Here is a 24,887-nt window from a genome sequence, read left to right as displayed (position 1 = left end):
GTGTGTGTGTGTGCGTGCAGTGAGTGTGTGTGTGCGTGCAGTGAGTGTGTGTGTGCAGTGCTTGTGCGTGGTCTTTGCTGTGGCGTTGTCGTGCGGCAGAGTTCCCCTCCAGCACCTCAGTGCTCAGTCTCCAGCGGCAGTCAGGGGCTGGGGTAGCGCAGAGCTGGCAGCCATAGTCTGGTCTAAACTCCAGCTCCTCCACTCATCCCTGGAGCCCCCTCCCCTGTGTCCTGACCACCCCCCGGGACCCACACAGGCACCCCGTGGTGAGTGGGGTGTAGCCCCAGCACGGGCTGGCACACTGAGGGGCTCAGTGAGGTGGCAGCACCCCTCACTCACAACACCACCCCAGCCCAAGGTCACCGATGGGACCTGAGCCTTCTGATCGGTGTCTCGGGGGCCCTGGTCCTGCTGCTCTCCCTACTCCTCTTCCTCCTCCTGAGACGCAGGTGTCGGGGTGCACACAGGAAGACCGGTGAGTGGGTGACAGGCCACGAGGGGTGGTGGGCTTCCGGCCAGTGGTAGCCTGTGGGGACACGGAGAGCTGGGGGGCTGGAAGGGAGTGGAGATCAGGGTGAGGGCTGACTCCCACATGGGACCTCAGTTGTTGTTTTCACCGGGCTGGCTTCACAGGCGGGTAAAAGACGACCAGGGTCTCATGGTTGAGCTGTAGGCAGTATCTCTTTATTCACGCAGGACGCAGCGCAATCTAAGCCGAGCTAAGCTAAACTAAAACTAAAACGAACAATGTTGTCTTTATATATACTTGCCAAGTAGGGTGTGAACAGGATGTGACATAGAGAGGGTGGAGAGAAAAGTGACTGGTGAAAATCAGAGTGTGACAAGGAGAGGGGGCGGAGCAAAAACATATCATGAACCAGTGGGGATTGAACCAATGCCCTGCAGTGGTTATGTAAATAGAATACAGTGTTAAGCAGGGGGTATTAAACCAATGAAACAGAAGGGGTTTTTAGAAGCATACCAACACTCAGTTATGTCCCCAGTCTCAGGGCCCCTTACGGATAAGGGTGAAGTCAAAGCCCTGAGAGATCTCTGATCTGCCCCCCAGATGCCGCAGCGACAGGCACTCAGCCTGAGGAGGGGGCCCAGCTGGACCCGCAGGTGAGTCCTTCCCTGCCCAGGCACCAGGAGCTCTGGCTGCCACCGCGTCCAGTCTGTGCACCATGGCTCACGGCACCCACACGCACTGCCCTCTTCCAGCAGCGGGTCCCACCACCCCAGCTCTGAGACATCACTTCCCTGCCTCTCTGTCCTCCGTCTGATCTGGATGTGGGTGCAGCCCCGGGTCCCAAGGGGAATGCTTAGCTCTAGGCACGGGAGCCCACACACACTGTCCCCAGCTCTCTGCTCCCCCCTCAGCTCCTGCACGGGGAGCTCGGTCCTCACCTGGCCTGGGGGGCCAGCGGTGAGCAGTGTCCTCTGTCCCCACGGGGAGAAGACCATGCGCAGGTGAGAAGAGTGTCCATGAGCGAAATGGTGCAGAAGGGCCGGGCCGGGCAGGGCTAGGGGGTAAGTGCCACGCCCCACGGGGCCCACTTCTCTGGAGGCGAATTGCGGGAAGTTCCCAGAGCATCGAGGTTCAGCAAGTCCAGAGGATTCTAGCAGAATGCTGATCTGAGAGCTTTAACAAAGGTAGGAAGAGGCCAAGGGAGATGGCAAACAGACGCCTTCCTGAGGCTCCAGGCATTAGGCTCGATCCCCAGCACCACCAGCAACAAAAAGCAGGGCTTCCGCCTCTCTATTCAGATCTCTGCATTTCTCTCATTAAAATAAAAACAAGAGGGAGTCGGGCGGTAGCACAGTGGGTTAAGCACACATGGCGCCAAGTGCTAAGGGCCAGAGTAAGGATCCCGGTTCGAGCCCCGGCTCCCCACCTGCAGGGGAGTCACTTCACAGGTGGTGAAGCAGGTCTGCAGGTGTCTGTCTTTCTCTCCTCCTCTCTGTCTTCCCCTCCTCTCTCCATTTCTCTGGCCTATCCAACAACAATGACATCAATAACAACAATAATAATAACTACAACAATAAAACAACAAGGGCAACAAAAGGGAAAATAAGTAAATTATTTTCACTTTCTTTTATTGGGGAATTAATGTTTTACATTCAACAGTAAGTACAATAGTTTGCACATGCATAACATTCCCCATATAACAATACAACCCCCACTAGGTCCTCTGAATCCTTCCTGGACCTGTATTCTCCCCACCTACCCACCCCAGAGTCTTTTACTTCGGTGTGAAATAAATATTTTTTAAAAAGTAAAAATAAAATAAAAGCAATAAATAGTTTTTATTTTTATTTTATTTTATTTTTTGCCTCCAGAGTCATCACTGGGGCTCGGTGGCTGCACCATGAATCCACTGCTCCTGGAGGCCACTTTTTCCCATTTTCGTTGTCCTTGTTGTTGTCATTATTGTTATTATTGCCATTGATGTTGTTGTTCTTGTTGGATAGGATAGGACAGAGAGAAATGGAGAGAGGAGGGGAATATAGAGAGAGGGAGAGAGAGATAAACACCTGCAGACCTGCTTCACTGCTTGTGAAGCGACTCCCCTGCAGGTGGGGAGCCGGGGGCTCGAACCAGGATCCTTATGCTGGTTATTGCGCTTCAGCCGCATGTACGCTCAACCCACTGCGCTACCGCCCAACCCCCTAAGAAATAGTTTTTTTTTTAAGTTTTAAAGTGAGCTGCGGGTAGGTAGCATAATAGTTATGCAAAGAGACTTTCATGCCTGAGGCTTTGAAAGCCCAGGTTGAATCCACGGCACCATCATAAACCTGAGCTGAGCAGGGCTCTGCTCTCTCTGCTCTGCTCTGCTCTGCTCTCTGCTCTGCTCTCTGCTCTGCTCTCTCTGCTCTGCTCTGCTCTCTCTGCTCTGCTCTCTCTGCTCTGCTCTCTCTGCTCTGCTCTGCTCTGCTCTCTCTGCTCTGCTCTCTCTGCTCTGCTCTGCTCTGCTCTCTGCTCTGCTCTCTCTGCTCTGCTCTCTCTGCTCTGCTCTCTCTGCTCTGCTCTGCTCTCTGCTCTGCTCTCTCTGCTCTGCTCTCTCAGCTCTGCTCTGCTCTGCTCTGCTCTCTCTGCTCTCTGCTCTGCTCTCTCGGCTCTGCTCTCTGCTCTGCTCTCTCTGCTCTGCTCTCTCTGCTCTCTCTGCTCTGCTCTCTCTGCTCTGCTCTGCTCTCTCTGCTCTGCTCTCTGCTCTGCTCTGCTCTCTCTGCTCTCTCTGCTCTGCTCTCTCTGCTCTCTCTGCTCTCTGCTCTGCTCTGCTCTCTCTGCTCTGCTCTCTCTGCTCTGCTCTCTCTGCTCTGCTCTGCTCTCTCTGCTCTCTCTGCTCTGCTCTGCTCTCTCTGCTCTGCTCTGCTCTGCTCTCTCTGCTCTGCTCTGCTCTCTCTGCTCTGCTCTCTCTGCTCTGCTCTGCTCTGCTCTCTGCTCTGCTCTCTCTGCTCTGCTCTCTCTGCTCTGCTCTCTCTGCTCTGCTCTGCTCTCTGCTCTGCTCTCTCTGCTCTGCTCTCTCAGCTCTGCTCTGCTCTGCTCTGCTCTCTCTGCTCTCTGCTCTGCTCTCTCGGCTCTGCTCTCTGCTCTGCTCTCTCTGCTCTGCTCTCTCTGCTCTGCTCTGCTCTGCTCTCTGCTCTGCTCTCTCTGCTCTGCTCTCTCTGCTCTGCTCTCTCTGCTCTGCTCTGCTCTCTGCTCTGCTCTCTCTGCTCTGCTCTCTCAGCTCTGCTCTGCTCTGCTCTGCTCTCTCTGCTCTCTGCTCTGCTCTCTCGGCTCTGCTCTCTGCTCTGCTCTCTCTGCTCTGCTCTCTCTGCTCTCTCTGCTCTGCTCTCTCTGCTCTGCTCTGCTCTCTCTGCTCTGCTCTCTGCTCTGCTCTGCTCTCTCTGCTCTCTCTGCTCTGCTCTCTCTGCTCTCTCTGCTCTCTGCTCTGCTCTGCTCTCTCTGCTCTGCTCTCTCTGCTCTGCTCTCTCTGCTCTGCTCTGCTCTCTCTGCTCTCTCTGCTCTGCTCTGCTCTCTCTGCTCTGCTCTGCTCTGCTCTCTCTGCTCTGCTCTGCTCTCTCTGCTCTGCTCTCTCTGCTCTGCTCTGCTCTGCTCTCTGCTCTGCTCTCTCTGCTCTGCTCTCTCTGCTCTGCTCTCTCTGCTCTGCTCTGCTCTCTGCTCTGCTCTCTCTGCTCTGCTCTCTCAGCTCTGCTCTGCTCTGCTCTGCTCTCTCTGCTCTCTGCTCTGCTCTCTCGGCTCTGCTCTCTGCTCTGCTCTCTCTGCTCTGCTCTCTCTGCTCTCTCTGCTCTGCTCTCTCTGCTCTGCTCTGCTCTCTGCTCTGCTCTGCTCTGCTCTCTCTGCTCTGCTCTGCTCTCTCTGCTCTGCTCTGCTCTCTCTGCTCTGCTCTCTCTGCTCTGCTCTCTCTGCTCTGCTCTCTCTGCTCTGCTCTGCTCTCTGCTCTGCTCTGCTCTGCTCTCTCTGCTCTGCTCTGCTCTCTCTGCTCTGCTCTCTCTGCTCTGCTCTCTCTGCTCTGCTCTCTGCTCTGCTCTCTCTGCTCTGCTCTCTGCTCTGCTCTCTCGGCTCTGCTCTCTCGGCTCTGCTCTCTCTGCTCTGCTCTCTCTGCTCTGCTCTCTCTGCTCTGCTCTGCTCTCTCTGCTCTGCTCTCTCTGCTCTCTCTGCTCTGCTCTCTCTGCTCTGCTCTCTGCTCTGCTCTCTCTGCTCTGCTGTCTCTGCTCTGCTCTGCTGTCTCTGCTCTGCTCTCTCTGTTCTGCTCTCTCTGCTCTGCTCTCTCTGCTCTCTCTGCTCTGCTCTCTCTGCTCTGCTCTCTCTGCTCTGCTCTCTCTGCTCTCTCTGCTCTGCTCTCTCTGCTCTCTCTGCTCTCTCTGCTCTCTCTGCTCTGCTCTGCTCTCTCTGCTCTGCTCTCTCTGCTCTGCTCTCTCTGCTCTCTCTGCTCTGCTCTGCTCTCTCTGCTCTGCTCTCTCTGCTCTGCTCTCTGCTCTCTGCTCTGCTCTCTCTGCTCTGCTCTCTCTGCTCTCTCTGCTCTCTCTGCTCTGCTCTCTCTGCTCTCTCTGCTCTGCTCTCTCTGCTCTGCTCTCTCTGCTCTGCTCTCTCTGCTCTGCTCTCTGCTCTGCTCTGCTCTCTCTGCTCTGCTGTCTCTGCTCTGCTCTCTCTGCTCTGCTCTCTCTGCTCTGCTCTGCTCTGCTGTGCTCTGCTCTGCTCTCTCTGCTCTGCTCTCTGCTCTGCTCTGCTCTCTCTGCTCTCTCTGCTCTGCTCTCTCTGCTCTCTGCTCTGCTCTGCTCTCTCTGCTCTGCTCTCTCTGCTCTGCTCTCTCTGCTCTGCTCTGCTCTCTCTGCTCTCTCTGCTCTGCTCTGCTCTCTCTGCTCTGCTCTGCTCTGCTCTCTCTGCTCTGCTCTGCTCTCTCTGCTCTGCTCTGCTCTGCTCTCTCTGCTCTCTCTGCTCTCTCTGCTCTGCTCTCTCTGCTCTCTCTGCTCTGCTCTGCTCTCTCTGCTCTGCTCTGCTCTGCTCTCTCTGCTCTGCTCTCTCTGCTCTGCTCTCTCTGCTCTCTCTGCTCTGCTCTCTCTGCTCTGCTCTGCTCTCTCTGCTCTGCTCTGCTGTCTCTGCTCTGTCTCCTGCTCTGCTCTGCTCTGCTCTGCTCTCTCTGCTCTGCTCTCTCTGCTCTGCTCTCTCTGCTCTGCTCTCTGCTCTGCTCTGCTCTCTGCTCTCTCTGCTCTGCTCTCTCTGCTCTGCTCTCTCTGCTCTCTCTGCTCTGCTCTCTCTGCTCTGCTCTCTCTGCTCTCTCTGCTCTGCTCTGCTCTGCTCTCTCTGCTCTGCTCTCTCTGCTCTGCTCTCTCTGCTCTCTCTGCTCTGCTCTCTCTGCTCTGCTCTGCTCTCTCTGCTCTGCTCTGCTGTCTCTGCTCTCTCTGCTCTGCTCTCTCTGCTCTGCTCTCTCTGCTCTGCTCTGCTCTGCTCTGCTCTCTCTGCTCTGCTCTCTCTGCTCTGCTCTCTGCTCTGCTCTGCTCTCTCTGCTCTGCTCTCTCTGCTCTGCTCTCTCTGCTCTCTCTGCTCTGCTCTCTCTGCTCTCTCTGCTCTGCTCTCTCTGCTCTCTCTGCTCTGCTCTCTCTGCTCTGCTCTGCTCTCTCTGCTCTGCTCTCTCTGCTCTGCTCTCTCTGCTCTGCTCTGCTCTGCTCTCTCTGCTCTGCTCTCTCTGCTCTGCTCTCTCTGCTCTGCTCTGCTCTGCTCTCTCTGCTCTCTCTGCTCTGCTCTCTCTGCTCTGCTCTGCTCTCTCTGCTCTGCTCTCTCTGCTTTGCTTTCTCTGCTCTGCTCTCTGCTCTGCTCTCTCTGCTCTGCTCTCTCTGCTCTGCTCTCTGCTCTGCTCTCTGCTCTGCTCTCTCTGCTCTGCTCTCTCTGCTCTGCTCTCTCTGCTCTGCTCTGCTCTCTCTGCTCTGCTCTCTCTGCTCTGCTCTCTCTGCTCTGCTCTGCTCTCTCTGCTCTGCTCTCTCTGCTCTGCTCTGCTCTCTCTGCTCTGCTCTCTCTGCTCTGCTCTCTGCTCTGCTCTCTCTGCTCTGCTCTCTCGGCTCTGCTCTCTGCTCTGCTCTCTCTGCTCTGCTCTGCTCTCTCTGCTCTGCTCTCTCTGCTCTGCTCTCTCTGCTCTGCTCTGCTCTCTCTGCTCTGCTCTCTCTGCTCTGCTCTCTCTGCTCTGCTCTGCTCTCTCTGCTCTTCTCTGCTCCTCCCATCAGTCGCTTCCCTCCACACCAGTGACACAGCCCATGTGCCCCCACTCCCATGACCATCATTTTTATTTTATTTTCCCTTTTGTTGCCCTTGTTTTTTTATTGTTGCTATAGTTATTGTTGTTATTGATATCGTCATTGGACAGAGAAAAATGGAGAGAGGAGGGGAAGACAGAGAGGGGCAGGGGGAGAGAAAGACAGACACCTGCAGACCTGCTTCACTGCCTGTGAAGCAACCCCCCTGCAGGTGGGGAGCCGGTGACTCGAACCAGAATCCTTATGCCGGTCCTTGTGCTTCGCTCCACGTGTGCTTGACCTGCTGCACTACCGCCCGACTCCCTATACGCGGCATTAATACTGGGCCGTGTTGGTCTGATGAGATGTTTGCGAGCTTTCCCTCCTCACTTTTCCAGAAGAGTTTGAGGACAGGTGTTAGATCTTTGAGATTCTCGTCAAATGAGCTTATAGACCCCCTGGCTCTGCACTTGTAGGAGGAGAGGAGGATTCTGAATCTGCTCATTTCCTCAGAGGAGATGGGTCTGCCCAGAGTTCCTGATTTGTTCTTGGAATGCGAAGTATTTTAAGAATTGGCCCACTTCTCCTTTTATGTCTTTGCAAATCCTTATTAAAGAACCCAACTGGGGGCTGGGCAGCAGCTTAAGCTCGCTTGGTGCAAAGTGCAAGGACCAGCATAGGGATCCCAGTTCAAGCCCCCGGCTCCCCACCTGCAGGGACGTCACTTTACAAGCAGTGAAACAGGTCTGCAGGTGTCTGTCTTTCTCTCCACCTCTCTGTCTGCCCCTCCTCTCTCACTCTCTTATCCGACAACAAGAACAATAATTAACAACAACAACGACAACAATAAACAAGGGCAACAAAAAGGGGGAAAAACAAACCAACCATCATTTTCACGCTTATGCCAGGGGTCAAATTCGGGACCCCAGACTTCAAGTCCAGTGCCACCTCCCAGGCCATTGTCCGTTTCTTTCAGATTTGCCAAAAGTGTTGCCACACAGATTTAATCAGTCTTTTCATGACACTTTGCAAGTCTCTGGTGATTTCTAACTTTGCCTTTTCTGTTTGTTTCACTAGGTTTTTTTTTTTTTTTTTGGGGGGGGGAGTGTTTTGTTGATAACTAAAAAATCCGCCCAAGCTGCTACACACAAACACACACACACACACACACACACACACACACACACAAATAATTCCAAGTCACACTGGCAACAGTATGGAAAGGTCAAGAGAACCAACAGTGGCATCAAGATACTGAATCTGTCTCTCTACAGCAGAGTAGAAACTACGAAGACGCCCAGGATGTGACGTACGCACAGGTGAACCACTCAAGACCAAGGGGCACAGCGGCAAGGCCCCCTGCAGCTGGGGCGGGGGACTCGCTCAGCACCGTGGGAAGGCACTCGGCAGGCAAACAGGTGGGTACCCCCACCCCTACGCATCCCCCAGCCCATCTTTTCCTACACACCCACCACCCTCCCATTCCCAGGATGCACCTGACGCTTGCCAGGATGTGACCTACGTCCAGCTGAACCACGGGGTCCTCAGAGGGGAGAGAGCGGCCCCCTCCTCCACCCCAGAGTCCAGCTCAGAGTACGCAGCTCTCGCCAGGCGCTAGTCGCTGACAGGGCAGGCTGGAGCTTCACCGGAGGGCTCTCATTCGCCACCCCAATACCCGACACTGAGCCCCAACTCTCAGGACCTTGAGGCTCCCAGGAGATGGCCAAGGACCTGCCCACGTGCAGCCCTGGGGACGGGGAAGTGCTGGTTGACTCTTAGGGGCTTGGAGGCCTTGGCTGGGTCTTTCCCAGCAAGCAGGGTGTGTCCACTGCAGGGTCTTGCCCAACCCCAGACCAGGCCCCTTCCTGATCCAGTGTGTCAACAAGGCTGGGGAAAGGGAAGCTGCCCACTTCTCTCCAGAAACTCATCAGGAAGCAGGCAAGGAGCCTCGACCCCACCCCCACCCCCTCACAAGACTAGGAACTGACAGATAGACTTGAGCTCCCACTTGTCTCTCATCCCAACACTTATAACTTCATCTTCGGGGCCGGGTGGTGGCGCACCTGGCTGAGTGCACGTGCCCATTACTGTGTGCAAGGACCTGGGTGCTAGATCCTGGTCCCCACTTGGAAGGGGACAGCAGGGCTGCCTGGTGTCTCTCCCTCCCACTCCCCTCAATTTCTCTCCATCCAATAAAGACTTCATCTTCAAACAGAGGCGGAGTTTGCTGTTGGATCAACTGGTCCCTACCCCCAACCTCAGAAGTCAAGGTTGACAGAGTCCCTGTGCTCACTCTGCCTGGAAATGACTCCCCACCCACCCACACATGCCAATAGTCCAACTGACATTTCCCCAGCTGCCTCAGCTGTGAAACGGGTGGGGGAAGACATAGCCATACAAAGAAACTCATGCCTGAGGCTCCTAAGCCTTGGGTTCTATTCCCCACAGAAGCTGGATGTCACCTGTTGAGCACATTATAATGTGCAAGGCCCTGGATTTGAGCCCATTCTCAGCTACAGGGGGAAGATAATTTTTAAGTACTGACACAGTGCTGCCTGCAGGTGTCTCTCCCCTTCCCTTGTTTCCTGGCTGTCTCTATCCAATACAGGTATTAAACAAAATTGGGGGTTGGGAGGCAGCGCAGTAGGATGAGTACACGTGGCACAGAGCCCCAGGGCCCATGTAAGGATTCCGGTTTGAGCCTCCAGCTCTCCCACCTGCAGGGGAGTCCTGCTTCACAGGTGAAGGTCTGCAGGTGTCTTTCTCTCCCCTATCCAAGGACATCAACAATAACCACAAGGGTAAAAAAATAAGGGGGAAAAATAGCCTCCAGGAGCAGTGGATTCATGGTGCAGGCACCGAGCCGCAGCAATAACCCTGGAGAGAAAAAAAAAAAAAACTAGAAAATTTATTTTTACCAGAGCCCTGCTCAACTGGCGTAGGTGGTGATGGGGGGTTTTAAACTGGGGCCTCAGGCACAAGTCTTTGCATGATTATACTATCTACCTCTGCCCAAAACCAACTTTGCAGAGCTGAGTGACCTTGTGCCAGGAGAGCGTAGCTGCGGAGAACAGGTCACCCCACCAGGAAGGCCGGGGGCTCAGGCAGGAGCCCAGCAGCAATCACAGTGCACTAGAACACTAGTGGGGCCAGGCGGTGGCACACCCATTACAAGCTTCCTCCCTGCGGGGAGCGGGGGCTGGAACCCGGGTCCTTACACCCACCAACACGCACAGCCCAGGTCTGCATTTGTGGCCACAGGCAGCTATTAGTCAGAGAGACACACAGAAAGAAGTTAACTCGCACGACTTTTATTCATCATCTGACTGGAACGGGCACTGGGGCAGCCTGGAGCCGAGGGCTTAGTCCTCCTCCTCGTCCTCGCCGGCGCCCGCACCGCCCTGACCCTTCTTGGCGTTCTTCCTCTTCACGCGGCCGGGCCGCCCGCCGCCGTAGGGGGAGCGCAGGGAGAAGTCAATGTGCTTCTGCGAGTCCAGGCGGACAATGAAGGACGGGATGTTCACCACCTGCTTGCGGACCCTGGGGGGAGACCAGCTGCTGAGACCAAACCCACAAGCGGCTCATCTCTCTGGGGGGGGGGGGGGAGCGAGGCGGAGAGAAATCAGACAAGCCAGGCGAGAGCCAGGCGGGGGCACGTACAGGGAGCAGGTTCAAGGCCCTGGTCCCCAACTGCAGGGGGAAGCCTGGTCCCCCCTCACTTTCGTCTGTCCAGTAAGAAAAGGGACCGCTAGGTTCTTGTCCACCTACGGCCAGAGCTGATGGGCCATGGGGAAACTCAGCCGTGACACCCCAGCCGCCTGCCCGTCCACCTGGACCAGACTCGTGAGCTGTGTCCGCGCCTCGGTCCTGGCTGAGCAGACCCCACAGGCGAGACCAGGCTCCTGCCAGCTCACCGCAGCTGCTCAGCTGTGGCCCCGGCCGGTTACCTGTGAAGCCGCCCGCACCAGGCCAGGCAGGACCTTCGCAAGGTGTACGGCCCTGGCCGCAGTGACCCTCGCGCCGGATATGGGGGTGGTCACCCCGGGCCCCCAAGAGCGGTTCTGCGGGGGTCACTGTACCCTCAAGGTGAGCTCACACCTGCCACTCCAAAGGCTGCAGGAGAGACAGGACAGAGGCTCAGCAGGAGCAGCGGGCTGGGAGGAGGAGCGGGGCTGCCGCAGCCGTACCTGATGTGGCGCTGGCGGATCAGCACGCGGGCGTGGTGGATGGACTTGGCCAGGCCCAGCTTGAAGACCTGGGTCTGCAGACGCCTCTCCAGGAAGTCCTCGATCTTCAGGCCCAGGATGTAATCCAGCTTCATCTTGCCCTCGTCCAGCACCCCGATGCGGACCAGGCGTCGCAGCAGGGCATTGCCTGTGAAGCGGAGGCCGAGCGAGCGGCACTGAGCACCCGCCCCGCAGCCCCGGCGTCGCCCAGTGGCTCGGCCGCACCGCCTTCAGCAGAGACCGGCTTCACGACCGTCCCATGGGCAGCAAGCTACCCTGGCGGGCACACAAGCGCTCAGCGGCGATCCCGCGGGCTCCAGGGCCCTGGGCTGCTGAAAGGTGCGCTTACTAGGAACGGCTCAAGGTGCGGCCTTCCCTTTCCCACTTCCACTTCTGCCCGGGAAACCACAGGCTGCGGACAGCCGCCACCCTATGTGGCCGCTGACTCCGTGAGAGTGCCGTTACCTCCGAGGTGAGAGGCCTCGCGGAGGCTTAAATGGGTGGCGGCACCCAGGTGCCGTGCTCGGGGCCAAAGGCCGCAAAGTCCCCTGTAGCTCCGTCGGCCAAAGTTAAGGGTTAAAGTAACCTCGGGCTAGCCGGGCAGCCTGGGGGTACTAGTCGGAGTACTAGGTTAAAGTACCCTCGGGCTAGCCGGGCAGCCTGGGGGTACCAGTCAGAGTACTAGGTTAAAGTACCCTCGGGCTAGCCGGGCAGCCTGGGGGTACTAGTCGGAGTACTAGGTTAAAGTACCCTCGGGCTAGCCGGGCAGCCTGGGGGTACCAGTCAGAGTACTAGGTTAAAGTAACCTCGGGCTAGCCGGGCAGCCTGGGGGTACTAGTCGGAGTACTAGGTTAAAGTACCCTCGGGCTAGCCGGGCAGCCTGGGGGTACCAGTCAGAGTACTAGAGCCTGCAGGAGGCGCCGGGGAGGACGGGCTGCCCGAGACCGAGCAACACGGCCGCAGGGACCCAGGTTCGAGCCCCGGCCCCGGCTGCTCAGACTGGGCTGCTGGGCCCTCCCCACCTGCTCCTCCCCTCCCGCCCGACTTCTGGCTGTCTGTCCGGCAGAGGCGATACAGACGCGGAACGTCGGTCCCCACGGCCACAGACAGACAGACAGACAGACAGACACCCAAGGCCTGGGCAGGGGCGCACAGCACGGCGGTCGTGCCCAAGACTCTCCCGCTGCCGCCCGAGGGCCCCGCGCAGCCGCGGGTTCAAACCCCCGCACGGTCGCCGCCGACGCAGCCACGGGGTGGCGCCCACCTTCGAACAGGCGCCGCGGGTCCTTCTCGTCCAGCGTGAGCAGCTCGCGGGCCGCCTTGCGGATCTTGGCCAGCGTGAACTTGACCCTCCACACCTCGCGCTTGTTGCGGAGCCCGTACTCGCCTGCGGGCGGGGTCGGGGGTCGGGGGTCAGGGGTCGGAGGCTCCCGGGACCCGCCGCCACGCCACGCCACGCGGGCAGCCCCCCCCCCGGCCCCGGGCCCCTCACCGATCAGCTTCAGCTCCTGGTCGAGGCGCGACTTCTCGAAGGGCCTCCGCGGGGTCACGTAGGTCTTGCGACACACCCAGCTGCGGGCCACCGGCATGTTGGCGGCGCGTGCCCGTCTGCGCCTGCGCAACGGGGAGCGGGGAGCGCGTTGAGGCGCCGGCGCCTGCGCAGTGCCTCCCCCGTCTCTCAGGCGGCCAGCACCCTCGCTGCCGCGCTGCAGTGCAGCCCCCGGAACCCCGGGGCCCCCGCCTCCGGCTCGCACCCACGTGCGCACAAACAAGCCTCACAACCTCAGAGCCCGACCCGAGCGCACGGACGCCGACCCACCTGAGCGCGCCTCCCGGGGCCTGAGAAAGAGAGCCGCGCGTGGCCCGGCCGCGCTCTTATAGCTGCGCCGCCGGCCCGTGACGTCAGCGCGCGGAGCGCCCGCCCGCACCAATCAGAAGCGACGCCGGCGGGCCCAGAGCAGTCGAGTTGGGCGCTCGGGCCAGAGCGGCGGGAGTCGCGGGGGCGGTCGGGGCCGTGGCGGACTCCTGCTTTCTTGGCGGCGGCGTGTGCGGCGCGTTCCGCGTCGGCTGTCTGCCCGCAGCCGTCGCCGGCTCTGATCGCCCGGTGCTAGCTCGCCTGCGGAGGGGCCTGCCCTGCTGCACCAGGCCGGGGTTCGAGCCCCAGACCCGGGGGAAGCGCAGGGCGAGGACGTGCCCGGGAGGTGACGTGCGGGCAAGAACGGACCCGGAATTTTGCTTTTTCTTTTTTTAACCAGAGCCCCGCAGGCTCTGGCTGATGGTGGCGCGGGGGCTTGAACCCGGGACTCTGGAGCCTCGGGCAGGAGGGTCTCCGTGCACATCCATTTTTTATTTATTTGTTTACTCCTCTTTTGTTGCCCTTGTTTTTATAGTTGTTGTTACTGACGTCGTCGTTGTTGGATAGGACAGAGAGAAATGGAGAGGAGGGGAAGACAGAGAGGGGGAGAGACAGACGGACACCTGCAGACCTGCTTCACCGCCTGTGAAGCGACTCCCCTGCAGGTGGGGAGCCGGGGTTCGAACCGGGATCCTTATGCCGGTCCTTGTGCTTTGCGCCACCTGCGCTTAACCCGCTGCGCTACCGCCCGACTCCCTTGTTTTTATATCGTTGTTATTGTTGTCATTGTTGTTGGATAGGACAGAGAGAAGTGGAGAGAGGAGGGGAAGACAGAGAGGGGGAGAGAAAGACAGACACCTGCAGACCTGCTTCACCGCCTGGGAAGCGACTCCCCTGCAGGTGGGGAGCCGGGGGCTCGAACCAGGATCCTGACTCCGGTCCTTGTGCTTTGCGCCACCTGCGCTTAACCCGCTGCGCTACCGCCTAACTCCCCACATCCATTTTTAATAGCAGAATATGCTTTTGATGAAAATAAGGAAAAACCTGTGGAATCCATGTAGTATGTAAAGAAGAAAAAAAAAAAGTATGGCACCAAAGTGAAAGACTCTGGGGTGGGTGGGGAGCATACAGGTCCGAGAAAGATTCAGAGGACCTAGTGGGGTTGTGTTGTTCTATGGGAAACTGGGGGATATGTTATGCATGTGCAAACTATTGTACTTACTGTTGAATGTAAAACATTAATTCCCCTATAATAAAAAAATAAAGACAAAAAATTAACAAAAAGAAAAAAAATCTGAAAATCCACATAATCAGAGTTCTCTATTTTAAGGAGGCTTTTTAAAATTTTTTTTTTTAATCTTTTTTTTTTATTAGAGACGGAAAGAAATTGAGGGGGGAGATGGAAGGAGAGAGACAGAGACACCAAGAGCCCTGCCTCACCACTCGTGAAGCTTCCCCCCTGCAGGTGGGGACCGGGGGCTCGAACCCGGAGCCTTGTGCTCTGTAGTGTGAGCGCTCAACCAGCTGCACCGCCACCCCTCTCCATAATCGGAGTTCTCTATTAAGAACGAAAGGTCCAAATCAGATTTTAAAACTTTATGGGGAGTCGGGCGGTGGCACACATGCCAACATGCCACACGCAGTGTCACAATGTGCAAGACCGGGGTTCAAGCCACCACCCCCCAGCTTCACCAGTGAAGCAGGTTGTAGATGTCCCTTTCTCCCTCTCTATCCTCCACCCCTTTCAATTTCTGTCTCTATCAAATAAATTAAATGATAAAAATATATACCAACTTAACATTAAAAAAAACTTAATGTTGCTGTGTTTTTCAGAATGTCTCCTTAGCAATACTCAATCTTTATCTATTTATTTATTTTAATGAAAGATACAGAGAAAAGGGAGAAAGACCAGAGCACTGCTCAGCTCTGGCTTATGGTGATGCCGGGGATTGAACCTGGGACCTTGGCACTTCAGGGGTGAGAGTCTCTGCATAACCACTATGCTGTCATCCCAGCCCGAGCAATACCCAATCTTAAAAGTAAGGTTCAGGGGTCGGGTGGTAGTGCAGCGGGTTAAGCGCAGGTGGCACAAAGCGCAAGGACCCAAGTAAGGATCCCAGTTCAAACCCCCGGCTCCCCACCTGCAGGGGAGTCGCTTCATAGGCGGTGAAGCAGACATCAGTCTGGCACGTGTACTTCCAGGGATCGAAGTAGGGACCTCATGCTTGAGAGTGTAAAGCTTTCTCACTTTACCACCTCCCGGACCACTAAAATGAAAATTTTAAAAGTCATTTTATTTATCTTTATTTATTTATGGGATAGAGAGCCAGAAATCGAGAGGGGTTGGGGTGACTGAGAGAGGAAGAGACAGAGAGACACCTGCAGTGCCGCTTCACCATTCACAAAGCTTCTCCCTTGCAGGTGGGGACCAGGGTCTTGAACTTGGGTCCTTGCACATTGTAACATGTGCGCTCAATCAGGTGCGCACCACCACCCAAATTGCTTTTAAAATAGTTACTTGACATTAACAGCAAAGAAGGAAAGAATTGAGGGACTACCCTGGGGCATCACCATGTACAATGCTGCTGGGTAACTTCCAGGGCCCAATTTTATTTATTTACTTAATTACTTAGTTTTTTCTCCCTATTTTATTTGGCAGGACAGAGAGAAATTGAGAGGGGAGGGGAGAGAAAGACACCTGAAGACCTGCTTCATCACTTGGGAAGTGTCTCCCCTGCAGCTGGGGAGCGGGGACTTGAACCCTGAGCATGGTGATGTGTGTGCTTAGCCCAGCCCCTTAATATTACTATTTTTTTACCCGAGCACTGCTCAGTTTTGGCTTATAGTGGTGCAGGGGATTGAACCTGGGACATCAGAACCTTGGGCGTGACAGTCTGTTTGTATAACCGTTATGTTATCTCCCCCACCCCCTCCAATTTATTTTAATTTTTTTTAATATTTATTTATTTCCTTTTGTTGCCCTTGCTTTATCGTTGTAGATATAATTGTTGTTGTTACTGATGTCGTCGTTGTTGGATAGGACAGAGAGAAATGGAGGGAGGAGGGAAGACAGAGAGGGGGAGAGAAAGACAAGACACCTGCAGACCTGCTTCACCGCTTGTGAAGCGACTCCCCTGCAGGTGGGGAGCCGGGGGCTCGAACCAGGATCCTTACACTGGTCCCTGCGCTTTGCACCACCTGCGCTTAACCCGCCGTGCCACCGCCCGACTCATTTTAAATTTTTTTAAGTAAAAAGATTTTAAGTGATATTCATTTACTTATTACTAGAGCACAGCTCAACTCCAGCTTGTGGAGACGCTGCTGGGGACTGAACCTGGGACCTCAAAGTCTCAGGCAGGAGTCAGTCTATTTTTTGCCAGCAGGGTCGTCACTGGGGCTCCGTGCTGACACGACAAATCTACCGCTCCTGCTCCTGGTGGCCGTTCTTCCTCTCTCCGTTCTGTTATACTGGACAAGACAGAGAGAAAGCGAGAAGGGAGGGACAGACACAGAAAGACACTGTGGACCTGCTCTGCCACTTCCAAAGTGCCCCCCTCCAGCTGGGGGCAGAGGGTTTGAGCCCAGATCCTTGTGTGGGTCCTCGTGCTGAGTCCTGACTGGGTGCTGCCACCTGCCCCCCCATCTTAGGTTCCTGTGGGGAGCCACATGTGCCCTCAAGGTTGCTATTGGCATGACCACAGAGTCTGTTCACAGCCGGCCTTGCTTAAAAGCTAAGTTCCTGCTTCTTTACACCTTAGACTCTTTGTTCACAGACAAGATAAGTTCCTGTCTCCCAAGTCGATAACGGCTGATCACCACCTCCCCATGAATCACCCAGGACCTTCCAGATAACCATGATCCATGATCACCATGACAACACACCACTTCAATCAACAGTCCCCAGCTGCTAACTGCCCCCTTGCCCGGCCTTAAAAACAGCACCTTTGGTGCTAATAAACAGACTTGATCAGAATCCTGACTTGTCTCATTTCTCTCGTCCTCTGTCCTCTCCCTCTTGTCCTTGTCCTCACTCCCTCTCCTAGGTTAACCCACGTTGAAGGTCCCGCAGGACGGGACAGGTTCCTGTATTCCAGAGGCAGAAAGAACAGAGAGAGAGAGAGACAGCACAGTACCCTTCCAGTAGTCAGGGGCTTCTACTGGCTCCACCCTTGGTGCTGTCCACGGTGCTCTCTGGCCGTATTGAGGCTCGAACCCACGGCCCCAGGAACAGAAAGTGTGAGTGAGCTCTGCCCCTGGACCACGCCCCTGGCCACCCAGACCTTGAGTTTTCTATTTTGCCCATGCTGCCGGACTGTAGAGGTGAGTCTGTGTGGCCGTGAGCAGGGGAGTGGCAGCAGTCACGTCCTGTCTGTTGGTGCCCGTTCTTAGACACCTGTTTCAGCTTCTGGTGAGAAGAGACTGCAGGAAGTGACACCGTGAGGCCTCAGTGGAAAAGTGCAAGAGAGCACATCCCTCTCGATCAGAACACTGACACTGCCTGGCGTGAGAAGCCCCAAGGACCTTCCCGACTCTCCAGCCCCACCACCTGTCCCGATGTCACTAAACTCACCCACTGCTTGCTTCCCTCAGTCACTGGGGCTTCACTGCTTCAGGCCTTTTTCAGAGAGGGGCTATCTTTATCTACCTGGGGGGAGGGGCGTCCTTCAGTGTGGAGCCAGGTTAAGCCATGAGAATGACAAGCGAGACACCTCACCAGCTGGCTCAAATTAAAAAAACAAACATAGGAGTCGGGAGGTGGCGCACCTGTTTGAGCACACGTTGCAATGTGCAAGGACCTGGGTTCAAGCCCCCGGTCCCCCCCTGCAGGGGGAAAGTGGTGAAGCGGTGTTGCAGGTGTCTTTCTCTCTCCCTCTCTGTCATCCCCATCCTTCTCGATTTCTGGCTGTCTCTATCCAATAAAGTTAATGAAAAAGTTTTTTTTTTAAAGTATATAATTCTTTGTTTTGTTTCTTTTTTAATCAGTGCACCGATCAGCCGTGGCTTATGGTGGTGCTGGGGATTGAACCTCTGACCTTCGGTCTCAGGCACGGAGGCGTTTTCTTTGTGCATACCACTTCGCTGTCTCCCCAGCAGGTGAAATCCAGCACCCACTAGGTGGTGCTGTGGTACTAGACTCCCAAGCGGGATGTCCGGAGCCGGCACCCTGCTTCACATGTGCAGTGAGGCTGCTTTTCTTCCCACACCCTCACAAATGGAGAACTAACTGCAGCTTTAAGAAGAAACTCCCGGGGGCCGGGCAGTAGCACATGGTGCGGATCCTGGTTCGAGCCCCAGCTCCCCACCTGCAGGGGGGGTCGCTTCACAAGAGACTGATGAAGCAGGTCTGCAGGTGTCTTTCTCTCCCCGTCTTCCTGTCCTCTATCCATTTCTCTCTGTTCCATCCAGCAACAACAACAGTAAACAACAAGGGCAACAAAAGGGAAAAAATAGCCTCCAGGAGCGGTGGATTCGTAGCCCCAGCAATAACCCTGGAGACCAAAAAAAAAAAAAAAAGAACCCTGCCCCTCCCTAGTTCCGTGACCTTGGAAGATTTCTTTCCCCTCTTCCAGACCCTCCCTCACACTTCAAAGCACGGGAAGTAGGCCGGAGGGGGGAGCATGGGTCCCTCAAGCGTGGGGTCCTAGTTCAAATAGGGGCATCCCTGTGCCGGTGACGCTCTAGTTCTTTGGTTGTCTGGTAACCAGGTAATCTTAACAAGTGGCGGGGGACCAGGTGACGGAGGATGGGCCTGAGAGGAAAGACTTTGTGCCCGAGGCTCAGAGGTCTCAGGTCTTTTCTTTCTTTTTTCTTTAACCAGAGCCCTGCTCAGCTTTGGCTCATGGTGGTGCAGGGAACTGAACCTGGGACTTCAGAGCCTCAGGCACGAAAGTCTCTTTGCAGAACCATGATGCTATCTGCCCCCACCCGAGGTCCCAGGTTCAACCCCCAGCACCACCAGCAGTCAGAGCAGAGCAGTCTTTGGCTTCGGGAAAGAAAAAATAAGTCCACACAGTCAAATCCACAGATCAGTCCTATGATTCAGGTCGCAAAGTTTATCCACAAGTTTACTGAAAGCTCTTGGAACCCACGCCTCACAGAAAGAGATGGGCCAAACCCAGCCTTCACTCCCAAGAGGCCCACAATCTGGAAACAACTAACTGCGGGAGACCCGCACAGCTTAGACGTGCTGCGAGACGTGAGGGGCACCGGGAGGGGTGCTGGGTGCCGGGTGCTGGGAGCGTAGAGCTAAGAGGCGGGTGCCCCAGCCGCGGCCATCACTGCAGGCTGGCCCACTGCAGGGAGGTGTAGGCCACCTTGCCGTCGGGCTGCGGGGAACACAGCAGCAGCGTCTTCTTGACACTGGTGCCCAGGCGGCCCGCGGAGACCAGGTCCTGCAGGGGGATGTCATCCTCGGGAGCCCAGCACTGGGCGATGTAGTGGGCGTGGAATCGGAGCGGGTCACCTGGGAGGGCGGGACAGGTGCGGTGGAGTGTTGGCAGACAGAAGTCCGTGGCGACGGGTACTGGCAAAGCCAGGCCTAGCAACCCGCCTCTCGGGACTCTGCCGCTGCTGCTTCGCCTGTGATCTTACATTTGATAGCAGAGGAATTCAGAGTGGAGAGGGTGGCAGGGAGACAGACAGACAGACACCTGCAGCTCGGCTTCGACGCTCGTGAAGCGTGCCCCCTACAGGGGCACCAAGGGCTAGGACCCGGGTCTATGAGCAGCACGTGCACTCGACCAAATAAGCCACGGGTGGGCTTCGATTTTGCTTTCTTACATTAGCAGGACTGGACTGGGAGCAGGCTAGGGCAACGCCTTGTGTGCCGAGACCCCAGGCCCGGGCCACCCCCAGCCCAGGCCAGAGCTGAGCTGTGTGTGTCAGGACCAGTCACACCATATATATTTTATCCACTTCTATGTGTTTACTCTTCCAGACCACCGCTCAAATCTGGCCTATGATGGTGTCGTAGGTCGAACCCCGACCCTTGGAACCTCGGCATGAAAGTCTTTTGCGGGAATCGAGCCGTAGCACAGCGGGTTAAAAGCACACGTGGCACAAACCCCAAGGACCAGTGTAAGGTTCCCGGTTCGAGCCCCCGGCTCCCCACCTGCAGGGGTGTCGCTTCACAGGCGGTGAAGCAGGTCTGCAGGTGTCTTTCTCTCCCCCTCACTCCATTTCTCTCTATCCTATCTTACAACGACTACAACAACAAAATTAGGGCAACAAAAGGGAATAAGTAAATATTAAGAAATACATATTTTGCACAGCCATTAGATGGTCTCTCTGCCCCCCTTTTTAAATATTTTTTAAAATATTTATTCCCTTTTGTTGCTCTTGTTGTTTTTATTGTTGTAATTGTTATTGTTGTCATTGTTTTTGGATAGGACAGAGAGAAATGGAGAGAGGAGGGGAAGACAGAGAGGGGGAGAGAAAGACAGACACCTGCAGACCTGCTTCACCGCCTGTGAAGCGACTCCCCTGCAGGTGGGGAGCGGGGGCTCGAACCGGGATCCTTACGCCGGTCCTTGCACTTTGCGCCAAGTGCGCTTAACCCGCTGCGCTGCCGCCAGACTCCCTTGTTTATTTTAATGAGAGAGAGACAGCAGGACCCTGCTCAGCTCTGGCTAACGGTGGTGCTAGGGACTGAACCTGGGACCACAGAGTCTCAGGCATGAAACTGCAGAATCCCTATGCTGTCTGCCCAGCCCCCACGCAAACACACCTTATTTTGATGGGAGTGCGGCTCAGCTGTGGCTGGTGCTGGTGGTGCTGAGCTTGAACCCGGGACCTGCGAGTGTCAGGTTAGCACAGGCACTGGCTATCTCCCCAACCTTTATAATTAATCATAACAAATAACAGGGGGTCAGGCGGTGAAGCAGGTCTGCAGGTGTCTGTCTTTCTCTCCCTCTGTCTTCCCCGTCTCTCTCCATCTCTCTGTCCTACCCAACAATGACAACATCATCAACAACAACAATAACTACAACAACAATAAAACAAGGGCAAAAAAGGGCAAATAAAGATAATTAAAAAGAAAAAAAATAAGCACTAAATCTACCTGTGAAAACATTCACTTTACTCTTACGACTACTAAGATGTTCAGCTTCCCCAGAGACCCACCCTACTAGGGAAAGAGAGAGGCAGACTGGGAGTATGGACCGACCAGTCAACGCCCATGTTCAGCGGGGAAGCAATGACAGAAGCCAGACCTTCCACCTTCTGCATCCCACAGTGACCCTGGGTCCATGCTCCCAGAGGGCTAGAGAATGGGAAAGCTATTGGGGGAGGGGGTGGGTTATGGAAATTGTGTGGAGTTGTACCCCTCCTACCTTATGTTTTTGTTCATTAATCCTTTCTTAAATAAAAAATTAAAAAAAAAAAAAAAAAAACCAACTACTAAGATGTAAAAATCGCCAAGCCGTGGACGTGTAAGTCCAGGACTTTCTCGAGCCTACACGCCCACAAAGGCAAATCCACAGCCACTAAGATGGAAGCGAGTACCAGGGGCCAGGAGCTCTCGCCCAGCAGGCCACGGGCTGCCAGGCAGGGGCCCGGGATGGATCCCTGGCACCACACAGGAGTGCCTCGGCAGGGGCGGGGAGGAGGGGCTCTGCCTCTGTCTCTTTCACTCTATCTGGAAGGAAAAGAATGAGAAAGAGTCGGCCTGGGAGCAGGGGGTCACATGTGCTCCAAGTCTCGCCGTGGCAAAGAAACCGAAACATCTTCTTGGACAACAAGTGATAGGCTCAGCTGGAGAAGTTAAATAAGCTCTGAGGAAAATGAGACAGGAGGAGCTACGGGCAGACGGCACAACACTGAGACCAGACGCTGACACCCAGGCTCCCGGGCCGCAGGTTCAACCCCCAGCACCAGCGTAAGTCAGAATTCAGCGATGCTCTGCTCTCTGTCTCTCTTGCTCATTGGAATACGGGAGGTGGCACAGAGGGCAGTGTCGGACCTTCGAGCGGGCACTACTGGCACTGCACGCGCCTGAGTGATGCTCTGGTGTCCGTTCTCTCTCTCCTCTCATAATAAACGAGCACGTGAATACATCTTTCAAAATGAACACGCGTTCACTTGGGGCCAAGGAAGTGGCTCTCGGGTAAAGTACTGGGCTTCAAGTCCCCGAGCCTCAGTGCCGGGCGCTGCTTCTCTCCCGTCCACAAAGGACTCTCAGAGAATGGCAGTGGGCCCCAGAGGTGACGCAGGGCGAGACCACTGGCCTGAGGAGCAGGAAGTCTTGAGGTCAAGCCAGGCGGGCGTGAGTCTGTCTCTCGCTTGCTAACAAAGATTCAAAAGGGCAAACTGCAGATCGAGTGGGGCTGTGAAGGAAGAAGACGCACCGCACGACGCGCCCCAACTCACCGGGGTAAACCAGGAAGTCGCCCCCGAACTTGCCGGCAGCGCTGAGGAAGAAGCCCCGCTCCCACAGGTCCCGGTAGATGCTGTAGCGCAGCTCGTGGGCCGGCCGGCCGGCGTGTGGCCAGTCCGGGGACTGGACGCGCCAGTCCAGGGGCCTCGCCTTGACGGGCCGAGGGCGCGCGGTGGCCAGCTGGACCAGAAGGGCAGACCTGGGCAAGGGGGCCACCCCGTTCGAAGGTCCCGGCTGGGGTGATGAGGAGCCTAGGGGGCACAAAAGTGACAGTGTGTTCACTCTAGGGGCGAAGTCTGCGACCCCAGGAGACCCCGCCTCTCCCCGCCTTCCCTGGGCTCTGGGCTGGAACTCCCACCCTGAGCCGCTTCCTCGGGCTCCGCAGGATCGGGCCTAGCACCCATCTCTGTAGTCCTGGCAGCCGGGGTCTCCCCGGAGGTCTGGCTCTCAGCAGCGGCTTGGCTCTCGCCCGCAGCCGGGCTCTCCCGGTCCGCGGCGCCCTGTTCCAGCTTCTGCTTCTTGGCCGCCCGGCCTTCTGCGATCTTCTCCAGCAGCTCCTGCCGCCTGCTCTCCCGGGCCTCAGCCGCCAAGGTGCTTTGTTCCTGGAAGCCCTGCTCCTGCTGACGCTTGAAGGATGCCAGAGCCTGGAAGCAGACTTAGCTGGAAGCCACCATGCAGGCCGTCCCCGGGGCTCCTGGCCTGTCCCAACCCAGGCACCCTCTTCCAGCCGGGGCTCCGGGTCCCTCTTCCAGCCGGGGCTCCGGGTCCCTCTTCCAGCCGGGGCTCCGGGTCCCCTGCCAGCCGGGGCTCCGGGTCCCCTGCCAGCCGGGGCTCCGGGTCCCCTGCCAGCCGGGGCTCCGGCCCCCTCCCAGCCGGGGCTCCGGGTCCACTCCCAGCCGGGGCTCCGGGTCCCTCCCAGCCGGGGCTCCGGGTCCCTCCCAGCCGGGGCTCCGGGTCCACTCCCAGCCGGGGCTCCGGGTCCCCTCCCAGCCGGGGCTCCGGGTCCCTCCCAGCCGGGGCTCCGGGTCCCCTGCCAGCCGGGGCTCCGGGTCCCCTGCCAGCCGGGGCTCCGGGTCCCCTCCCAGCCGGGGCTCCGGGCCCCTCCCAGCCGGGGCTCCGGGTCCCCTCCCAGCCGGGGCTCCAGCCCCCTCCCAGCCGGGGCTCCGGGCCCCTCCCAGCCGGGACTCCGGGCCCCTCCCAGCCGGGACTCCGGGCCCCTCCCAGCCCGGGCTCCGGGCCCCTCCCAGCCGGGGCTCCGGGCCCCTCCCAGCCCGGGCTCCGGGCCCCTCCCAGCCCGGGCTCCGGGTCCCTCCCAGCCGGGGCTCCGGGTCCCTCCCAGCCGGGGCTCCAGCCCCCTCCCAGGCTGGGCGCCCCTCCCGCCGCAGCGGCCACTTACCAGGCTGTGCTGGCGGGGGTCCGGGCGCGGGGCGCTGACCAGGGTCACGGCACCGATCTCGGCCAGGAGCCGCGCCTCCTCGGGCATCAGCAGCAGCGGGAGGCCCAGGCGCGAGTTCTGGCGGGGGCCCCGGGGCAGAGCGCCCACCGTGCGGCCCCCCACGCCCAGGCGCTCCCGCAAGGCCTGCACCGCCTCGGCCCCCCACACCAGGGAGCGGCCGTTCGCCACCTCCACCACCAGCATCCTGCTGCGGGAAAGAGGCGGGGACACAGGGTCAACCCCGAGCAGCTCGCAGGCCGCAAGGATCCCCGCAGGCCCCTCCGCCTCGCGGCTCACCGCCCCCGCAGACTGCCCCGAGCCCCAGGCCCCGCCCCTCCGGCGTGGACAAGCGCCGCCCCCAAGCGCCAGCCCCGCCTTCTTCACATTAAACCCCGCCCCAACCCCTAAGCCCCGCCCCTCCGCCAACCCCGAGCCCCAGCCCCGCCCCGAGTGGCTGACTTCCTCGCTTCGACAGCAAGCTTGGCCCCGCCCCCTCGTGCGTCATCAGGGCCCCGGCGCAGGGCACGCCCACTACGTAAGCGTCTCGGCGCTCAGGAACCAGAGGTTCGGAGGGCGTGGCCACGCCCCCCGCGCATGCGCATTGGCGTTCGCCTCCCCGGAGCCCTCCATCTCACGGCCCGAGACCGCCCCCTCCGGCCTCCGGCGCCACACCCGGGGCTTCCGCCCCGCGCTCGAACCCCAGCGCCGGAGGGCCCGCCTCGGCGGCCGAAGTCAGTGTTCCGCGGGCGGCCTCACCCACTCGCGGGCGCTCAGTCCGCCTTCTCACGTCCCCTCAGCCACGCGGTCCTCGCACAGGCCCCGCCAGTGGTCCCGAGGACGGCAGCGTTCCCTGCGAGCCTCCCCTACGTCGCGCGCCGCGCGCCGCGCCCGCAGCCCGCCATGCCGACCCCCTGCGTCAGCGCCGTCACGCCGCCACCTCAGCGGCGCGGAAAGCCCGGCTCCGCCCCTCGGCCTCAGCGCCGAGACCCACCCCCGGGAAGTCCCCGGATCGCCGCCTGAAGCGGAGGCCCCGCCCTTCAGCCAAGTGGGCCAGCGAGCCGGGGCCCCGCCCACATCCGAGCGGAGTCTGGGAACGTTCGGCTTTCTCCGGAGAAAGCCGAGTGACGCCCCGCCCACTTCCGAGCGGGGTCACGGAGCGCTCGGCTCTATCCGGAGAAAGCCGAGTGATGACCCCACCCACTTCCGAGCGGGGTCACGGAGTGCTCGGCTCTATCCGGAGAAAGCCGAGTGATGACCCCACCCACTTCC

The 24,887-nt window shown here is 57.9% G+C and overlaps 3 protein-coding genes across 9 annotated transcripts in view; 1 reads left to right on the top strand and 2 right to left on the bottom strand.

The window, feature by feature from the left end:
• Positions 1-8,945, top strand: part of LOC107523589 (leukocyte immunoglobulin-like receptor subfamily B member 3) — a 61,519-nt gene extending 52,574 nt beyond the window's left edge. For 3 of the 4 annotated variants that reach the window (XM_060173039.1, XM_060173052.1, XM_060173033.1), the window contains 4 exons: positions 353-475; positions 1,070-1,122; positions 8,004-8,147; positions 8,219-8,945. In XM_060173039.1, the coding sequence (XP_060029022.1) occupies positions 353-475; positions 1,070-1,122; positions 8,004-8,147; positions 8,219-8,347 (449 nt within the window). In that variant the 3' untranslated portion in view covers positions 8,348-8,945. The remainder of the gene's footprint in view (positions 1-352; positions 476-1,069; positions 1,123-8,003; positions 8,148-8,218) is intronic. The other variant, XM_060173044.1, reaches the window with a different exon arrangement.
• Positions 8,946-10,024: 1,079 nt separating this feature from the next.
• RPS9 (ribosomal protein S9) lies at positions 10,025-12,799 on the bottom strand. Of its 2 annotated transcripts, XR_009544980.1 has the most exons (6): positions 12,775-12,799; positions 12,448-12,569; positions 12,220-12,342; positions 10,917-11,103; positions 10,677-10,820; positions 10,069-10,269 (listed from the first exon to the last, which is right to left on the bottom strand). XR_009544980.1 is itself a non-coding variant. In XM_007538711.3 (5 exons), exons 2-5 carry the CDS (start codon positions 12,542-12,544, stop codon positions 10,092-10,094), a joined length of 585 nt encoding a protein of 194 aa, XP_007538773.1. In that variant the 5' UTR covers positions 12,545-12,569; positions 12,775-12,799; the 3' UTR covers positions 10,025-10,091. The 2 variants fall into 2 exon arrangements, 1 of the variants encoding a protein (XP_007538773.1); XM_007538711.3 differs by lacking the exon at positions 10,677-10,820 and having other exon boundaries at positions 10,025-10,269.
• Positions 12,800-18,857: 6,058 nt separating this feature from the next.
• Positions 18,858-24,565, bottom strand: TSEN34 (tRNA splicing endonuclease subunit 34). 3 transcript variants are annotated; one of them, XM_016195067.2, is made up of 5 exons: positions 24,375-24,563; positions 23,580-23,826; positions 22,542-22,827; positions 22,177-22,434; positions 18,858-19,273 (listed from the first exon to the last, which is right to left on the bottom strand). In XM_016195067.2, the coding sequence occupies exons 2-5, from the start codon at positions 23,820-23,822 to the stop codon at positions 19,086-19,088; spliced, it is 975 nt and encodes a 324-aa protein (XP_016050553.1). In that variant the 5' UTR covers positions 23,823-23,826; positions 24,375-24,563; the 3' UTR covers positions 18,858-19,085. The 3 variants fall into 3 exon arrangements, with proteins under 3 accessions (XP_016050553.1, XP_016050554.1, XP_060028867.1); XM_060172884.1 differs by lacking the exon at positions 18,858-19,273 and adding an exon at positions 20,544-20,602 and having other exon boundaries at positions 24,375-24,565; XM_016195068.2 differs by lacking the exon at positions 24,375-24,563 and having other exon boundaries at positions 23,580-23,944.
• Positions 24,566-24,887: the final 322 nt, after the last annotated feature.

Source organism: Erinaceus europaeus, chromosome 2 (genome assembly GCF_950295315.1).
Source record: "Erinaceus europaeus chromosome 2, mEriEur2.1, whole genome shotgun sequence".
In the NCBI taxonomy this organism is placed as follows: Eukaryota; Metazoa; Chordata; class Mammalia; order Eulipotyphla; family Erinaceidae; genus Erinaceus; species Erinaceus europaeus.
The sequence above is the reverse complement of the archived record's forward strand: the minus strand, read 5'-3'. Positions and strand labels throughout refer to the sequence as shown.

Coding starts and splice junctions, on each gene's coding strand:
- TSEN34 (XM_016195067.2), bottom strand. CDS start 23,822: ATGCTGGTGGTGGAGGTGGCGAACGGCCGCTCCCTGGTGTGGGGGGCC. Junction 22,828..23,579: donor ACCCCCGCCAGCACAGCCTG/GTAAGTGGCCGC, acceptor GTCTGCTTCCAG/GCTCTGGCATCCTTCAAGCG. Junction 19,274..22,176: donor CGACTTCCTGGTTTACCCCG/GTGAGTTGGGGC, acceptor CCGCCCTCCCAG/GTGACCCGCTCCGATTCCAC.
- RPS9 (XM_007538711.3), bottom strand. CDS start 12,544: ATGCCGGTGGCCCGCAGCTGGGTGTGTCGCAAGACCTACGTGACCCCG. Junction 12,343..12,447: donor CCAGGAGCTGAAGCTGATCG/GTGAGGGGCCCG, acceptor CCCCGCCCGCAG/GCGAGTACGGGCTCCGCAAC. Junction 10,270..10,916: donor ATCCGCCAGCGCCACATCAG/GTACGGCTGCGG, acceptor GTCTCCCCCCAG/GGTCCGCAAGCAGGTGGTGA.